This window comes from Macroventuria anomochaeta (genome assembly GCF_010093625.1).
Source record: "Macroventuria anomochaeta strain CBS 525.71 unplaced genomic scaffold BU25scaffold_1, whole genome shotgun sequence".
Classification (NCBI taxonomy): domain Eukaryota; kingdom Fungi; phylum Ascomycota; class Dothideomycetes; order Pleosporales; family Didymellaceae; genus Macroventuria; species Macroventuria anomochaeta.
In genome coordinates, this window is record NW_022985362.1 from 1,578,058 (window position 1) to 1,593,812 (window position 15,755).

The 15,755-nt window shown below is 53.2% G+C and overlaps 8 protein-coding genes across 8 annotated transcripts; 3 read left to right on the forward strand and 5 right to left on the reverse strand.

Moving 5' to 3' along the window:
* Window positions 1–26: 26 nt before the first annotated feature.
* On the reverse strand, window positions 27–1,855 carry BU25DRAFT_328673 (uncharacterized protein; the record flags this gene model as incomplete). Its single annotated transcript, XM_033699534.1, has 5 exons — window positions 27–76; window positions 129–409; window positions 455–572; window positions 621–1,375; window positions 1,422–1,855. The coding sequence occupies 5 exons, from the start codon at window positions 1,853–1,855 to the stop codon at window positions 27–29; spliced, it is 1,638 nt and encodes a 545-aa protein (XP_033567925.1).
* A 1,142-nt stretch (window positions 1,856–2,997) lies between these two features.
* On the reverse strand, window positions 2,998–3,810 carry BU25DRAFT_427199 (Lumazine-binding protein; the record flags this gene model as incomplete). Its single annotated transcript, XM_033699966.1, has 3 exons — window positions 2,998–3,554; window positions 3,604–3,726; window positions 3,780–3,810. The coding sequence occupies 3 exons, from the start codon at window positions 3,808–3,810 to the stop codon at window positions 2,998–3,000; spliced, it is 711 nt and encodes a 236-aa protein (XP_033567926.1).
* Window positions 3,811–4,147: 337 nt separating this feature from the next.
* Window positions 4,148–5,461, forward strand: BU25DRAFT_416903 (CAIB/BAIF family protein; the record flags this gene model as incomplete). The annotated part of the gene is made up of 3 exons (XM_033699907.1): window positions 4,148–4,168; window positions 4,222–4,253; window positions 4,300–5,461. The coding sequence occupies 3 exons, from the start codon at window positions 4,148–4,150 to the stop codon at window positions 5,459–5,461; spliced, it is 1,215 nt and encodes a 404-aa protein (XP_033567927.1).
* A 9-nt stretch (window positions 5,462–5,470) lies between these two features.
* On the reverse strand, window positions 5,471–7,288 carry BU25DRAFT_356395 (uncharacterized protein). The gene is made up of 3 exons (XM_033699605.1): window positions 6,677–7,288; window positions 6,241–6,630; window positions 5,471–6,192 (listed from the first exon to the last, which is right to left on the reverse strand). Exons 1-3 carry the CDS (start codon window positions 7,220–7,222, stop codon window positions 5,689–5,691), a joined length of 1,440 nt encoding a protein of 479 aa, XP_033567928.1. The 5' UTR covers window positions 7,223–7,288; the 3' UTR covers window positions 5,471–5,688.
* Window positions 7,289–7,474: 186 nt separating this feature from the next.
* BU25DRAFT_405612 (BRF1-domain-containing protein) lies at window positions 7,475–9,875 on the reverse strand. The gene has a single exon (XM_033699826.1). The coding sequence runs from the start codon at window positions 9,797–9,799 to the stop codon at window positions 7,625–7,627; it is 2,175 nt and encodes a 724-aa protein (XP_033567929.1). The 5' UTR covers window positions 9,800–9,875; the 3' UTR covers window positions 7,475–7,624.
* A 551-nt stretch (window positions 9,876–10,426) lies between these two features.
* Window positions 10,427–11,493, forward strand: BU25DRAFT_486776 (uncharacterized protein). Its single transcript, XM_033700182.1, has 3 exons — window positions 10,427–10,700; window positions 11,052–11,113; window positions 11,166–11,493. The coding sequence occupies exons 1-3, from the start codon at window positions 10,615–10,617 to the stop codon at window positions 11,420–11,422; spliced, it is 405 nt and encodes a 134-aa protein (XP_033567930.1). The 5' UTR covers window positions 10,427–10,614; the 3' UTR covers window positions 11,423–11,493.
* Window positions 11,494–12,322: 829 nt separating this feature from the next.
* On the forward strand, window positions 12,323–12,778 carry BU25DRAFT_416907 (uncharacterized protein; the record flags this gene model as incomplete). Its single annotated transcript, XM_033699908.1, has 1 exon — window positions 12,323–12,778. One exon carries the CDS (start codon window positions 12,323–12,325, stop codon window positions 12,776–12,778), a length of 456 nt encoding a protein of 151 aa, XP_033567931.1.
* Window positions 12,779–13,460: 682 nt separating this feature from the next.
* On the reverse strand, window positions 13,461–14,303 carry BU25DRAFT_416908 (uncharacterized protein; the record flags this gene model as incomplete). Its single annotated transcript, XM_033699909.1, has 3 exons — window positions 13,461–13,682; window positions 13,855–14,092; window positions 14,200–14,303. The coding sequence occupies 3 exons, from the start codon at window positions 14,301–14,303 to the stop codon at window positions 13,461–13,463; spliced, it is 564 nt and encodes a 187-aa protein (XP_033567932.1).
* Window positions 14,304–15,755: the final 1,452 nt, after the last annotated feature.

Genomic DNA, 15,755 nt, shown 5'->3' on the forward strand with positions numbered 1-15,755 from the left:
GTATCTCCAATCGAGTTCAGGCCGGCTCATCGTCGGACCCGAATGTGATGAAAGGTTTCAATGAAGTTTCTCGCATCTGTGGCGTTCATCAGCAGTAGCTCATTATAGGTGCAGATGGAATCACTTACCCTCAGACGCAGAGAAGTTCAACTGGTATCTCCCACTGGGTCCTTTTGGCAATTTGTACCCCTCGCAGAACACATACGGGTGTAACTGCCTGAAGACGACTGTGGTCAAGCCGACTTTCTTCATCCAACTTCTGTCTCCAACGAACTGCGTGACGAAAGCAGTCCAGATAGGTACCGCTATGAGTGGACCGCGGCGAGGAGTTGCTTCGAATCGAACAACACCGGAGTCTTGATCGCGATACACACGAAGGTGGTGCAGGAAGTGAGTGTCTGAGATCTCACTGCGCTTTGTCAGTCAAGTCCTTGCAGAAGTGAGTAGTGCCTACCTGCTGAACTCTATCCTTTCCTTGTTGTCCAGATCCCACAGGTCTTCCAAGCCGTCGGCCATGCGGGTCTGGTCCTGGTGCTTCATAGCGACAGCGGTGTTGTAGAAGAGTACCATTCCTACCACATGTTAGCTCTTTCCCACAATGTGTTAAATTGAAGACGTACGTTCATACATAGGAAACCGCAGGCGAGCCCACAGGTCGAGCCCTCCATCCTTGCGATTGACTCGACACAATTGCAGGCAAGAGTCCTTCCGGATTATCTTCAGTCCGGTCAATGGGAAACAAAACCTCCTACGCGTGCCATCCGGGTCCATAGTGAGAAACAAGATGCGGGCTCGAAGGTCCTTGAATCTGCAGTAGAGGCGTAGCCAGACATTAGTCGCCTCCAATGGCAGCTCCAGGACTTTCTCAAATCCATCGTCACCCAGCATCTCAATGACACGCGGCTCATCTCGGCCGAGGCATTCGGTGATTTCTCCCAGTGTTCGAAAAGGAGTAGACGGATGCCGTCCGTCGAGTATCCGCAGGGCCCAGTGAGTAACTGGACCCCCGGGGTCAGTGGAATGAGAGGAAAGGCCTTGGGAAGAAGTGGACGAGAATGTAGGTGAATTAGGTACGGAAGGGGCGGCTGGAGGCACGTAGATTGGGATGTCCCCAATCCCGCCGTATACCTGGGATGTTGGCCGAGGCGTACGAGGTGGCGGAGGCGGCGGTGGAGGTGCATGGCCGTACGCTGGATACGATGAGAAGCTCTGTATAATCGGTCTTGGGGTGCGAGGTGGTGCAGGCTTCGGTGTTCTAGCAGGACCATGACTGGGTATCGATAGTCTGCTGAAGTACGAATCAAGGGGTTCCTGCTGTTTCAGTAACTTCTTCAGGCGGATATGGATTTTATCGATCTCCTCCCCTGGGTCATCGCTATTTGCTGTTAGCCAAGCTCACATGCATGATCCACAAGACTCACCCTCGCAGTTCATCATACATTCCCTGCAGATACGTACGAAAGTACTCCAGTCGAAGTGGCAGGGATATACCCTGAGCCTTGAAATCGGCAAGAGCATCCTCCCACATCTCAGCGTACTGCGGGGTACCAGGAAAGGCGCCTGGCAGTCGACTCTTCCTCTTCGATTTGTTGAATATATCGCGCACATCGTCGAGGGTATAGCCCAGACTTGGGAGGCATACATCTAGGTCCTTCAAGATCCGGCCTGAAGCCCTCCCATGGCGGGACAGCTCAAGTGCCTCATGTAGCGTTTGCAAGGCATTCGAGATAGCATACAGTTCAGCAATGTCGCCAGTGATATCTTTACGGTATTGTGGGATTTCGCTGACGCAGAGGCCGAGTTCCGTTGCTGTGTCCTCAGCGGCTTTGGCGTAGTCGAGTAGTCGCCAATCCATGGTGTCAAGTGGATCGCGTGACGGGTGGTCCTGAACCGGGAAGAAGCGTCGCTAGCGGCGCATGCTCTGGTGACCAACAGAGCAAGTAGAAGGAGAAAGTGAATGAGGAGACAGGGCTGAACAAAAGCACTTGATGTGCACTGGCGTTGCGGGCCTTGATGAGGGCCGACCGGTCTTTGACGTGGTCAGGTATGCAGCAACGGCTGCAAGCCGCGAAGGAAGCCAATCGTTATCGCCGAATCTTGTTACCTGCAGCTCTCCCTTCTCTTTGTTTCTCGACCTGCCCCCCAATTATTTTGGCCCCCAAATTTACAAGCGTGATCGTGTCGAATCCAGAATTTGGGAGGTCGTACGTTCTGAAGTTGAATACAAGAGCCTCAGGAGAAGCAAGGAGTGTTTGCGGCGCGGATATCCCAGGACTGCCAACGGCTCTGTCAGGCGTCATCTAACACTCAGCTCCAGTGTGCATTCAGAGTCGAGCCAGTGCGACGGACGAGAGGCCACGCGAGGGCTGCAGCCGATGACATCGTCGTCTGGATTGTCAGTTGCCAATGTTTCCAGATGCCGGAAAGGCCTTTCTGCCTGGCCATGCTCCACTGCACGCCGATCTAGTGCTGCAATGTCAGCAGGATCAGGTCAGTATTCTTGATCAAGAGCTGCTCGGCAGCGGTCAAAATTCATCGTGCCGTGTGATGTACAGATGCACGACGTGGACAGCTGTCAACCGGTCGTCGACTGCGATGTTGAAGCTGGTTCATGCACGGGCTAGGCAGCAGTGATGGTCGAACATAGCTCTACAACAGCAGGAAGCAGAACACACTGAGGAACAGGCAAGTGCTAAAACATCATCGAAAGAAGTCAGTCGTCTGAACTGTCTGCAAGCATTGTATATATATGTAGTCACTAGAAATGAGGCTAAGCCTCACTCTCCCCTGCGCCACCATGCCGTTATGCCGGTTTCAGGGTCATCCAACCACCCTCAATATCACTCATGAGGCAACGGCTCCGGTTCCAGAGAACGCGATCTATTGGGTATGGGTCATCGTAGGTCGTGGGGGCCAAATCTAGCAAGTCCAACGACCAGTAACACGAGCGCTGCAGAGGGCTACCACATGCACTCTACCTCTCACACGTCGATCCTCTTATTTTCCCAGAGCCTTCAGCCTCTCGTCCACAAGCTTTGAGACCATCTTCTCCAAGATAGCAAACTCACCCTTGGAGCCATCCTCAAAGTATCCAGCTACGCTCTTCTCCACGTACTTGCCAACCTGGTCAACCTCAACATTGACATCCTCGCCAGTCTTCTTGCTCGCTGTGACCACCTTCTCCTGAGTGTATGCGATGAGCATCACCTCCCAAAAACCTTCGGGTCCATCCTCCACCTTTGTGACTGTCAAGCTCGCTCCGTCTATTGTCACGTAGCCCTTCTCAACGATGTAGCGCAGCACAGCGGGGTCTCGCGGCTTGAAGCGGAAGGTAAGGGCGTTACCATCTGGTGTGACAGACTGGATCGTTGCGATTGTGTCAACATGGCCCTGTACAAAGTGACCGCCCATGCGTGTGTCTGCAGAGACAGCGCGCTCAAGATTGACTTTCGAGCCCTGCTTCAGCGAGCCCAGGTTCGTACGGCGGAGTGTCTCGGGCGCGCATCCAATCTTGAACGACTTCTTGTCAAACTCGGTGACGGTTAGACATGTTCCTGGATCACATCAGCACTGTAAAACCACCATAAATAGCTGTTGATGTACCATTGACGCTGATGCTGTCGCCCAAATGACAATCGCCCAGAATATCCTCGCAGTCGGAAATAGTCAATGACGTGCCGCCGCCTCCGGACGCCGTCTTATCGAGCTCCTCGAGCGCAGCGACAGCTAGCCATGATCAGCTCAGCCGCGCAGCACAGTGACGCAGATCGCAAGCTTACTGCCGATTGTTTCAACGAGACCGGTAAACATTGTCGTGGTGGAGGGTTGCTATTGGAGAGGAAGAGCAGTGGCGGGGTACGCCAGAGCTGCACATGAGCCTCGGACATCGGAAAAGAGCTCGGGTATCTTGTGGGGAGCCTGGAGTGGCTGTCTTGGGAACCATTACAGATACACTCACTTGGTCATATAGTTGTTGCTCGCCATGTCTCGGTTTGTGTTTCGAGGCTCAAGGCCGTTGTTGCAATGTTCTTCTCCAAAGATTCCTTCTTATAACATCATGAATTGGTCGCTGAGGAAGCTCGCAACAGCTGCGGCGGCAAGTGGAGATGCATCCAACCTACCACTGGCTGGTATCAAAGTGCTCGACATGACAAGAGTATTGGCCGGCGTATGTTCAAAAACTTTCTACCATATCAAGATCTGCGTACTGACTCTACACAGCCATACTGCACACAAATCCTTGGAGATCTTGGGTACGCCATAATGAGCCCTGTATGAACCATAGCCGAAGTTGGCAAGCATCAAAAACAACCAGTTGACCTGGAACAGAGCAGATGTAATCAAGATCGAACACCCAACAAGAGGAGACGACACTCGAGCCTGGGGCCCTCCATACGCGCAATACACCAACGGCGAAGACGGTCCGGGTGAAAGCGCATACTACCTGGGAGTAAACCGCAACAAACGCTCAATAGGCCTATCCTTCCAGCACCCAGCCGGCGTCGACATCCTCCACCGCCTAGTCAAAGAATGCGACGTCCTCGTCGAAAACTACCTGCCTGGTTCTCTCGCCAAGTACGCCATGGATTACGACACCGTCTCCAAACTCAACCCACAACTCATCTACGCCTCCATCACCGGCTACGGCCAGACAGGTCCCTACAGGAACCGCGCCGGCTACGACGTCATGGTCGAAGCCGAGATGGGGCTTATGCACATCACCGGCTCGCGTGACGGACCACCCGTTAAGGTTGGTGTAGCAGTCACAGATCTAACCACCGGACTCTACACATCGAACTCAGTCATGGCTGCCCTTTTGGGTCGAGCACGAACAGGAAAAGGTCAGCACATCGACGTCGCACTGAGCGACTGCCAAGTCGCCACGCTCGCAAACATCGCATCCTCCTGCTTGATCAGCGGCAAGAAAGACACCGGGCGCTGGGGAACCGCACACCCAAGTATCGTGCCATACAAAGCATTCAAGACCGCCGACGGAGACATCCTTCTCGGCGGCGGAAACGATCGGCTGTACGGTGTGCTGTGCAATAAACTTGGCAAACCAGAATGGATCACTGACGAGCGATTCAAAACGAATGCCGTGCGCGTCAAGCACCGGGACACACTCGAAGAGCTCATTGAGAACGAGACACGGCAGAAGAGTACGCAGGAGTGGCTTGAAATCCTGGAGGGTTGCGGGATGCCGTACGCAGCGATCAATGATGTGCAGGACACGCTGAATCATGAGCATGTGCTGGCAAGAGATATGGTTAAGGAGGTGGAGCATCCGGCATGTGGGACAATTAAGATGGTGAATACGCCGGTGAAGTGGAGTGATAGTAAGCCGGGGATTAGGATGCCGCCGCCGACGCTGGGGCAGCATACTGATGAGATTTTGGGAGAGACGCTGGGGATGAGTAAGGACGAGGTGGAGGCACTGAGGAATGAGGGTGTCATCGCGTAGACGCGGATCGTCGTGTATCTATTCGTTGTAGTCCACAACTGGACACTTGTAAATATATAAGCTCAATCGATGAGCTCTTCCAGTTCATCTGTGTCCATATCGCTGAGTTCGTCATTGCGGCCCGTGGCAGCGTCCTTGGAGCCCCTCCCGTCCTCAAACCTGACCTTCTTGATATTCCCCTTCCCTGTGTCCTTTTCATTCAGCTTCTCGAAAACTGCATCGGCCACCTAGACCTTGTTGTCCAGTGTGCCATCGGCACCCAACCCACTCCCATCGCCCTTCCACCCATGGCTGAACACCTCAAAGTTGTCGTCCACCAGCCATTGCAGGTCCTCACTCTCTGGCTGCATCGTTCTTGCCAACCCCTGGCCTGCCTTGGGATAATGTGCGGGCGGATCTGTGTCGTATCCATCATCTTCTTCGTATCGGTTGCCGGCCATGTCGAGAGTCACACGCGGTTGGGCGCGCATCCCCATTTCTCGCAGAACCTGCGTTTCTGAGGAAGAAGCAGACGTGTTTGATGTTTGGGCGAGAGGAGTAACGGTGGAGGCGGTCGGTTGTATTGCGGTGGCAGTGGGTGGGGGCTGTGGTTGAGAGGCGATGGTCGCAGGATCAGGAAGTAGGGCGCTAACGTTTGGAGGGAAGATAGGGAGTTCTGGATGTCGTATTGTAGCATGAAGGAGGAGAGAGACAAGATGAGGCTGTGTGAGAGTAGAAAGGTATGCGCGTTTCTGGTCCATGTCAGTAGGAATGCGTAGTGTTGAGGTGGTCCTACTTACATCGTCTATCGACAAGTTCTCTGCAGCGACAAGGTGTTCTGTCCCCTGCACCACGCTCTCCTTTGACCGCGCACAAGGCCCGCATACCCACTCCTTCTCCAGTACTGTGACTACTTCATTGCTAATGGGTGGGTTGTGACAGTACTGGTGATATGCCGTACTACATGAGTCACAGAATACTATTCTGTTCTGTGACGGATCCGTATCTCGCTGGCACGTTTTGCATTTTGCGGCTAGCATTGTCTTGGTCGATTTCCTCCGCTTGACGCCTGGCGTTGGCTCTGGTATTACTGGAACGAATGCGACCGGCTTGTTGACACTGCGTCCTGACTTTGTGCGTGTAGGCTGTGGTGTGTACGATTCTGAGGCATCGGAATCGTCATCGTCATTCTGTATGCTGTCAAACATGCCTGCACGAATATATCATGATACTCACATCGCTCTCCTCTTCTGCACTATCAGAGCGCTTCCTCTTGCCACCGCGACCTCCTCTTCCACCTCGCCCTCGCCCTCGTCCCCTTCCCCTCCCTCTCCCCGACCCTCTTCCTGAAGTTGGTGTTGTTCCCAAGGGTGACGCTCCAACTTCCGTCTTCAATGGTGTCCCAGCTTTCCCTCCTCTGCCTTTCTTGCTTACAGTTGGCGCTGGCGGCGGTGTTGGCAACTTGTCGCTCGTAGCGTAGTTCTGCATAATTTCGGCCTTCTTTGCTTCGAATGCAGCTGAAGTTGAAGCATGTCCTAACTTGCCTTGCTGCAGTCTTTCTAGAATTGCAGCTGTAGAAGCTGAGAATTGAGGAAAAGTAGATCCAGCTCCGGTGTTACCGTTTGCAGGAAATGTGTTCATTTGTGCTGACCATGCGGGTGCATTGGGTGCAATTGGTTGTTGCGGTGTTGCGGAGGTGGTGGTGTTAGCTGATGCGTCTGTCAAGTGTGACGCGTGATTCGCATCAAGCGCATGCTCTTTCGAGGGGTCCAGAGGGTCCATCTTTCCAGTACAGTGTCCGCGACTGCTATGAGGATGATATCAATGGTTCATTTCGCTCGAATCGAGCGTTGTGTAAGAGCAATCGTCGGCGCATATTCGAGAACCGAGCTCGCCTTGAGTGCACGGACTGTCGATCATTGGAAGCCGCGGCGACAATGTCACTTCCTGGACCGGTCTCAGCCCTATGTCAATCGCACCTAGAATGCCATCAGGTCCGTATTGCAATATCCTAGCGATGAAAGAATACACAAACTCCATTGAATATGCTACGCTTACAAGCGGGGTATCTGTGCCAGTGCTGTCCCCAGTATGAACGCCGTCCAAGGCTAAAATGCCAGGACTATCTGTGCAAGCAAATGTCTATCAATATGCTCGAGTCAAATATCCCCCTTGCACCAATGCTCAGTAATCGTCATAGTTGTCATCCCCAAAGCCTTCATCTTCATCGTCCCTATACTGCGCCGGATCATCAAATTCCTCCTCCTCCTGCTCCTCCTCCTCATACTCCTCCTCGCCTTCCTCTTCCTGAACCTCAACAGGCGCAGGTGCAATCGCAGTCTGATTCGGCGCCGGACTCGCGCCCAGCCCGCTACCCGACGGCGTACCCGCCGCATCCGTGTTGCCTCCAGGAAACAGCTGCTTCAATCTATCGTAGTTGATATGGTTACTGAACCCCTTGGCACGCTTCTTCAACATCTTGTGCGCGGCGTCCGCCGCACTAGCAGCAGGCTGGCCTTCCAGCACGCTCCCATCGCCCATCCGGTGGAGTTTGCGCTTCTGCTTTGGCTTCTTGGGCTTGTCCAGCGCGGCTTCTAGCTCGGCAGCGAGCAGCTTGGCTTGTTGTTCGCGCAGCCAGTCTTCGTTTTGCGTCAGCCAGACGCGCTCCTTCAGCTTGACTTCGGCGGGGTTGAGAATGCAGTTTGCAACGTCCGGATCGTCTTCAAATTCGTCTTCGCCGATGTCGGGGAGCGTGCTGACGTTGCGGTTTGGGGTGAGGGTGTCGGCGAGTTCTTTGGCGGTGAGGCCGGTGCGCTTGAGGACTTCGTGGTTGTCGTTGTCGGCGAATTCTTTGAAGACGGTTTCCCACCTTGTGACCTCCTGGTTGATTTCTTTTTCGATTTCTTGCTCGATGTCAAGGTCTTCTTCAGAGATGGGAATGGGTTCGCGTTTCTTGGGTGGGCGGCCGCGCTTCTTGGGCATGACGACGTTGTCATCGAGTGGATCGTCGCCGTTGGTCTCCGCGAAGGCACTACCAATGGCGTCTACAAGACCGTCTTCGTTGCCTTCGTTCAGGGCGTCGATGTCCACTACTTCCTGAGGTGTCTGCTGTGTTGGATCTGGGGTTTGAAGTTGGGCTGGGGCGTCCTGAGAGGCTCCATCGTTTATTTTGCGCCTCTTGCTGGCCCTTGTTGGTGCTGTGCTTGGGCCGGCTTCTGTCTCCATCGCCTCCAACTCCTCCGCAGTGATACCTTCTGCTTGTGCGGCCCCCTTCTCCTTCCTCCTCGCCTTGTTCTCTTCTCGCTCTGCTCGTCTCCAGATGGCTGGTGGCAGAGTCTTAACTTTCATCCTGTGACCAACCTCGCGGAACTGATTGACGGTCAGGGCCGAACTTGGTGTCCTCTTGTATTCGTATAGACGCTGATTGACTGTTGAGTCGGCGACCTTGACAACGTATACGACTTCTCGTACAGAACGACGGAAGTTGTTCATGCGGGCTGCAAGAATGATACACGCGCCACATAATCCAGCAGGTTGTCGACCTTGTACCATCCAGTCTCTGCTCATACGCTTGAGTAGCTTGCAAGCGTCATCTGCGACCTTGTGCGATGCTTCGTCAAACTCAAGCTTGCGGCAGTACTTCAGCATGAGAGGCTCGATCTCTTGCACTGCCTTGTTGCCCACGAGTTGCGCCGGATCTTCTTCCCGCAGCTTCTTCAGAAACTGCTTGTATGTATCACCCAACTGCCAGACGTTGACTTGCACCTTCTCGGCCAGATCCATGAGCATGAGCGTGTTCTCTGGCTGTCTTCGAGATGCCATGTACAAAGCAACAGCTGCGACGTTGCGGATGCGGCGACCTTGGACGAAGTTGTGGTTCGAGGCCAGCTTGTACCAGCCAATAGCCTGGTCTTCGACTGCTTGTCGAATCTTCAGTGCATGGGCAAGCTTCTGGATCTCGCTCCTTCCGTTCATCTCAGCTTGCTCTCTGCTTCCCATGCCACCAAGACCTCGCATAGTTCCACCCATGGAGTTGGCGTGTCGCTGGTTCTCTCCAATAAAGCCACCCTCGACTATTGCTGCCCCGCCAGACGTTTCACCGAACGTGATTTCGGCAACGATGTGGCTCTCCTCGATGACCTGACCGCAGTTGTAGCAGATCGCCCCTCCCTCGTCGGCATCGCTGATGTTTGGTTCGTCGCAGCATTTTGGCCGCTCAGGTTTCGAGGCTCGTACTGGTGCTGGTTGTGCCTTCCGTTTTGTCTCTGCGGATTGGTAGATGTACCCGGTGCCCGCCGCTTTCGAGGGGTTGATAGAGCCGAGGCGCGGTGCCTTGGGCCGCGCGACTGCGGCAGGCATGTTCGGGTGCGTCGATGTGCTTGCCAAAGTCAAAGAGTCGCAGTGTGTCGCGTCGAGTCAGTGAGAGTCAAGGGACTCGAAGGACTCGAGAATTATTAGTAGTTTAGGCACGAATGATGGTTCAACGCACGGGGATCCAATTGCGGGGCGGCTTTCACTTTAGCGTGCCCCACAGCCAGCTCTACACCTCGAGCTTCTATGGCTGCTGACACCTCGATCATCGATCTGACGTGAAAGAGGCAAGCTAAGAGGTCGGAGTTGAAGCTCGACCGCTTGATAATTGAGTCTGATCCCTTCAGAACTCGCAGATTACTCTGTATCGTGGCTGTATCGTTGCAGGTTACTTTGAAAGTGACTGAAGGCTGACGCACCCTCTCAAGCCACGACAGGAACGACAGTTCTCTCTAGCACACTCCTTGGTCGATGATTAGCTCCGTAGCCATCACTATAACATCTCGTGAGCAGTGCAGCCAAAGTGAGATGGCTGGCTTGCAGGACGGCAGTCTTGACGATCTCTTGAGGTGGTACCTGCATCAAAAGACGCGAGCAGGCCGCGGCAGGGAACTCGAACCCTTCTTCCGGCTTGCTCGACAGCCTGCGGGTGCCATGAGCGCCACAAGCTATTGGCTGGACACAGGATTCCAATCTTAGCACAGAGCGACCTCCCCTTGCCTGGTTTCCCAGCCATCCGCCTAAAGGTACGCAGCTTATCCGGTCCCCGCTCCCAGAGCTCGGGATTCACAGCTCGCTCTTCGACCCAGCTTCATCTCACATCAACACCTTATTGCCACCTATTTTCCAGACCACAACACACAATGTCTACCCGCAAGAGGAAGCAGGACGCTGAGGAGGAGGAGGAGCTCGTTGCTCTCCCGTCTGACGAGTCTGAAGACGAAGAAGAGTGAGTGAGCCCTTCTTTGACGTCATGTTATTGCACCTTCGTGCCTCGTGTTGCAATTGTGCGATTTCAGCTCTATCATTGTCGCCTTTCATCGCTCTATCAATTTGATGTTTTTAATCCATGCGGTCAAGCTTCGTTGTCGCAGCGCAACAGCTTGAAGGGCGGCCCTAGCCTGGTGCAGCGCCGTGGCTACCGCGTCGTTGCGAAATCGCGCAAGCTCAACTGTCAAGCGTGTAAATCGCTTATAACCATCATGCAAATTGGCTGTTGTTTATCTCAGAGTATACATTGAAAACAATCGATCTCATCACACACGCGACGAGTAACAAAGCTGACATCGTTGCTCTTTAGATACCAGGAGTCTGAGGGCTCAGACTTTGGCGAGGAAGAAGACTCTGATGCTGAGGCACCTCGTAAGCTACATCGCTTCCAGTGTCTGGACTGTTACTGATGCCTCTCTCTTAGCCCCAAAGAAGAAGTCCAAGCGAACTTTCAATGCTAAGGATGCAGAGGAAGAGGAGGATGAGGAGGATGAGGAAGCTGAGCTATACGAGGAGGAGGAAGTTGTTTCCGATGCACCTGACGAGGATGAAGACGATGACGAGGATGCTGATGACAAGTCGAAGAAGCCCGCTGGTGCTGAGAAGGACCGCAAAGTCAAGACAACAAAGAGGGACGAGGCTGTTCCTGTCGTCGACGATGACGATGAGGACGACGAGTGAGCCCCGAGTAATGTGCTGTTGTGACGAAATGCGCCGAGCAACAAGGTAGCTGCATAATGAATGGTTGTGTCCAAGAAGTGGCGGTCTCATTGCACTCCCCCCTCAGCTTAACGCTGTCCGCCTCACACGACCCCACATTGATAATTTGCGCATTTGGCCATAAACTCCACCTTCGCAAGCTGGCATCCATCTACATCACAATCTTTCTTTGCTTTGTCAACAGCAGCTTGCAGCGCGTCATTGCTAGATGGTCCTAGCGTTCACTTCACCTGACCCACCGGCGCCTTCCTTCGCAATTCCGCTCTTGCCAAACTCGCGCAACTGATACCACACGATATAAACAACACTGCAGCCCTCGCGACTCTCCCGGAACGCGAAGACTCGAGCATGGAGAACGATGTCACGCCAGACAAGGCCCACCTCGCCTTTCTCAACCTTGCGCATGATTTCGAGCCCTCCATTAACGACATTACAAGGCAATCTGCCTTCCATAACTTCCTGGGACTACCTATTGAGCTTCGGTACCAGACCTATGAAGACTACTTTTGCGACAACACATCGGCACTCACCACCCGATTCGAGGGCTATGATGGGAGTGAGGCGGCCAGGCGGTAACGACTGGACTGAAATTCATGACAACGACACCTGGAAAAAGACGACTTCTGCCCCGTTTCTTCTCAAACTCTGCTTGCACAGTAAGGGTATATTGACGGAGGCGGGCGGCTTTCTGCTCAGTTCGTTCAGGCTCGTCTTCAACTGTACTGCAAGTTTACTGCACTTCTTCGAAATGGCAACCCACTGTCGCACCCACGACTTCAGCATTGCACACAATATCCGCAAACTCACCATCTCTAATGCCAACGGTATGGATCTTGTGCAAGCCATTGACTACAACACCTAATGTACTCGATCGATCAATATGATACCACTGAGACGGACAACAGGGCTGTCAGCATGGCACTCGACGCCTGTCAAGGCCTCCGCCAGCTTCGTATCGGCTTTCACGCCCCGTCTGAGTACAGATACGACCAACTGGATATACCAGGAGCCCATCCTCTAAATGGCGTCACCCTTCATATTAGCAAATATCTCGACGGCTTCAACCCAAAGTCAGTCGTGGCGCTCAAGAATCTGCGGAACTTGACAATCTATGGAACATCAGGTCTCCAGAACGCCTGCGTTGTTACTCTAGAGGCTGTTGAACATCCAAATTTCAAGAAGGACATCGTGGAGAATCTACGACCTGTGTCGAAGATCAAGGAAGAATTCAGAGCGAAGGGTCAGAATGTGGGAATCACGGCATTACTGTACTGGCGCAAAGACAAGGAGGGATTTGAGGGGAACATCTACGAGTAGTTAATTATGCTGATAGAGTGGACTTCTTCAGTTTGACTGGCTCGGTCTATATTTGTTGTTTGACGGGTCAGGAATAGCATTCAGCACTCTTGTTCTCCAAGATATTCTACTCATTTGGACTACAGTTGCTTCTTTCAGGATGCTCATTTCAGTATGCTCTGTACATAGAAAGGCGAGATGACGAGTAAGCCTTCTGATGTGTGCTGTTGTAACAATCTGTCCCGAGAACATAAGGTAGTTGCGTAATGAAATGTTGTGTCAGAAAGGCTGTATCCTCAGATCCCACCGCCGCGGCGTTTCTTGAGCTTGCGCACGACCTCGAACTCTCCATTGACGACCTCTTGTGGCAGCCCTTTTCCATCGGTTTTTCGGACTTCCAACCGAGCTCCTCTACAAGATCATAAAGAGTACTTCGAGGATAACAATCGAGCCCTCGCCACGCAGTGTTGGCCGGCTGGCTACTTGTCGCGCTCTGAGTTTCGGAAGAGATTCACCGTACCGTTCCGAGAAGCGTGCAGGTTTCCGGACAGCCTTTATACCGTACGGTCGAAGTAGAGGTCGGGTCTGGCACGCTGTCAGAAGGGTGAACAGTCACGAGAGCATATAAATGCGCGTGGGGTACTTACTGCATCGTAATTGTATTTTCCAGAGGACACGTTTGGGGTCGGTTCAGCGCGATCGTTTACGCGGATTCCTGCTCTGCGATATGCAGCAGGTGTCGCAAATCCTTGTTTATGACAAACGTCTTTTTCTTCAAAACCAGGCCTCTGCTTTGCAGGTCTTCAAGGTCAACATCCTTCGTCTCGTCAAGCTCTCTATTCAGCTCCCTTGCCCGTTCAGTGACATCCTCGATTGCGAATACGCCTTTTACTAGATCATTGACAAGCGCGTCAGGAACTCCAATCTGTATACTCCAACAGGGCAGATTTTCCAATCGAACTGTTCTCTCGGGATCCCATTGTACTCTGACCCGTGGCAACCCTTCATTGCCTTTGACTTCCGGTTTGTCCAGCGTGTGCGATGGTGCAACGACCGCACTCTCTAGCAGCTCAACGAATACTTCTTTTCTGACGGACAATGCGAGGATGCACTCTTATCCTGGATCCTTGTAAGAGTAGCCGCATACATGCCCAGGAAGGCTTGATACAGGTCATGCGTGTAGTGCTGAACTCGGGTGATGTATCCAAACGTTGGTGTTCCACCGCAGTGGTGCCTATCTCGGGGCTGTAGGCCTGGTATAGAGTGATCGTGTCGTTGATATGATGAGCTCGTATCTCACGGTATGGGGTCGTTGGCGCTGACATGTTGATCGCACTTAAGCAAAAACAGTTGCAGGGAGCTCTGAGTTAGACAGACAGAAGTGGGTACTCCTGCAACCCGGGGCGCATTGTATAACATGATCAACTACCTCCGCCCTTTACCTGTATTCGCCCCAGCTGAGGGCGGTTAAAGGGCCGACTTCGTTTGAGGACTGCGAGCGATGGCAACCGGTGAGCGACTGCTGAGGCCGGCTCGTGCTGATCATTGTGGACTACATTTGTACCTGCGTTAGTGGCAGAGCAGCTTCCTTGTCAGCGGCTCGACGTCTGTCGCACAGAGAGAACAGCAGGTGCTGCCCTCCAAGGCTTCGTCATCGTCCGGCTCATCAGTCTTTACTCAACTCTTGTTGCATAACACCAGTAACCGTCGGCAAACGCCAATTGCCATCAATATTTAACCATGCAACACTGTAACTAGCGAGGTTGGCGTTTTCAGCCCTCAATGTTCGGCCTTCCGAGTTGCATCCGCAACAAGCAGGGGCAGGCGAGTGACAACGCCCTCTGCGGCTGTGATTCGTATTATTAGCACCGCCTGCACCCACGTTCACAGCCTGATGTCGCGCGACAATTCTCTCGAAGTCTTCCATCGGAGCCTTGCTCACCTCTTAACGTTTCAGTCATCTGCTTCTCGGTCGCAAGATTGTCACTTTTTTGTCTTCAAGCTTCCCCGCTTTCCAGGTCAATCGACCGAACCTGCGGACCTGAGTCAGGCTACACCAGACTCCTCCAGCTGAACGAGTCACGAAAGACTCTGCCCCAACGACCAGGTGATTAACTTGCGCAGGTACAGGGACGCTTTATCTTGGCAGCAGTGGGATTGCTCGTTCGCAATTGGCCTGGAGTTTCCTGGCTGGGTTCATCGCTTGTGCACAATAGATTGTCTTTGGGATGGGCTGAGGCTGAAAGGTGTTAGAAGCGCCGAAGGCCGCAAGGCGTCCTTCAGCCGCGAGGGGAACATCTTGAAGTGCCTGGGAGTTCGTAGCTCCCTCCATCTTCCTTCCTAGACTTCATTAATCTAGCCTTGGGAACCTAGTTTAAGAGGACTTTGAATTTACGACCGCTGCATGAAAGAGCTTAGGTTGAGGAAGCAATAATGGACGGAGTGCCGTCTGAGCTTCAAATCGGCTCACCGAACGCTGGGCGAAAATCAACAGCCGATGCAGTCCCTTTTGCTCTTCGCGCAGGACCTCCAGCTTCTGAGTGTGGGAATACGCCATGGGAAACACGACCACCGCTTATGCGCAAGAATACATCAGGATCAAACAGACTTTCACAGCTCTTCCCATCTAGGCCGTCATCAATATCATCAATTAGTCCGCCATCCACGACTGCAGCGTCAAGACGAACTTCATATCCGTCTCCTCTGATACCCGCCGCAGAGTCTCGGCGAACGTCTTGGGGTCCGGCACCTCCTCCGCCTCCATCGTTCCCTGGGTCTACCGCATACGAACCATCAGCCAGTCCCTTCGAGAATCAGAGTTCCCTAGCATCGTTGCAGAGTAAAAGTGGTACCAAGAGGTTACTGCGCCGTCTCACGTCGCTACGAAGTGTAACCACCCGAGGTGGGAGCTACAACCGCATCAACGACGAGGAATCGAACCTGGGAAGGCGCCCTCTAGGAGGCGTAGAAGAAGACGATGAGTCTATCAATTACTTTC

Coding starts and splice junctions, on each gene's coding strand:
- BU25DRAFT_356395 (XM_033699605.1), bottom strand. CDS start 7,222: ATGGACCCTCTGGACCCCTCGAAAGAGCATGCGCTTGATGCGAATCAC. Junction 6,631..6,676: donor GTGCAGAAGAGGAGAGCGAT/GTGAGTATCATG, acceptor GACAGCATACAG/AATGACGATGACGATTCCGA. Junction 6,193..6,240: donor AGAACTTGTCGATAGACGAT/GTAAGTAGGACC, acceptor GACATGGACCAG/AAACGCGCATACCTTTCTAC.
- BU25DRAFT_405612 (XM_033699826.1), bottom strand. CDS start 9,799: ATGCCTGCCGCAGTCGCGCGGCCCAAGGCACCGCGCCTCGGCTCTATC.
- BU25DRAFT_486776 (XM_033700182.1), top strand. CDS start 10,615: ATGTCTACCCGCAAGAGGAAGCAGGACGCTGAGGAGGAGGAGGAGCTC. Junction 10,701..11,051: donor GAGTCTGAAGACGAAGAAGA/GTGAGTGAGCCC, acceptor GTTGCTCTTTAG/ATACCAGGAGTCTGAGGGCT. Junction 11,114..11,165: donor CTCTGATGCTGAGGCACCTC/GTAAGCTACATC, acceptor CCTCTCTCTTAG/CCCCAAAGAAGAAGTCCAAG.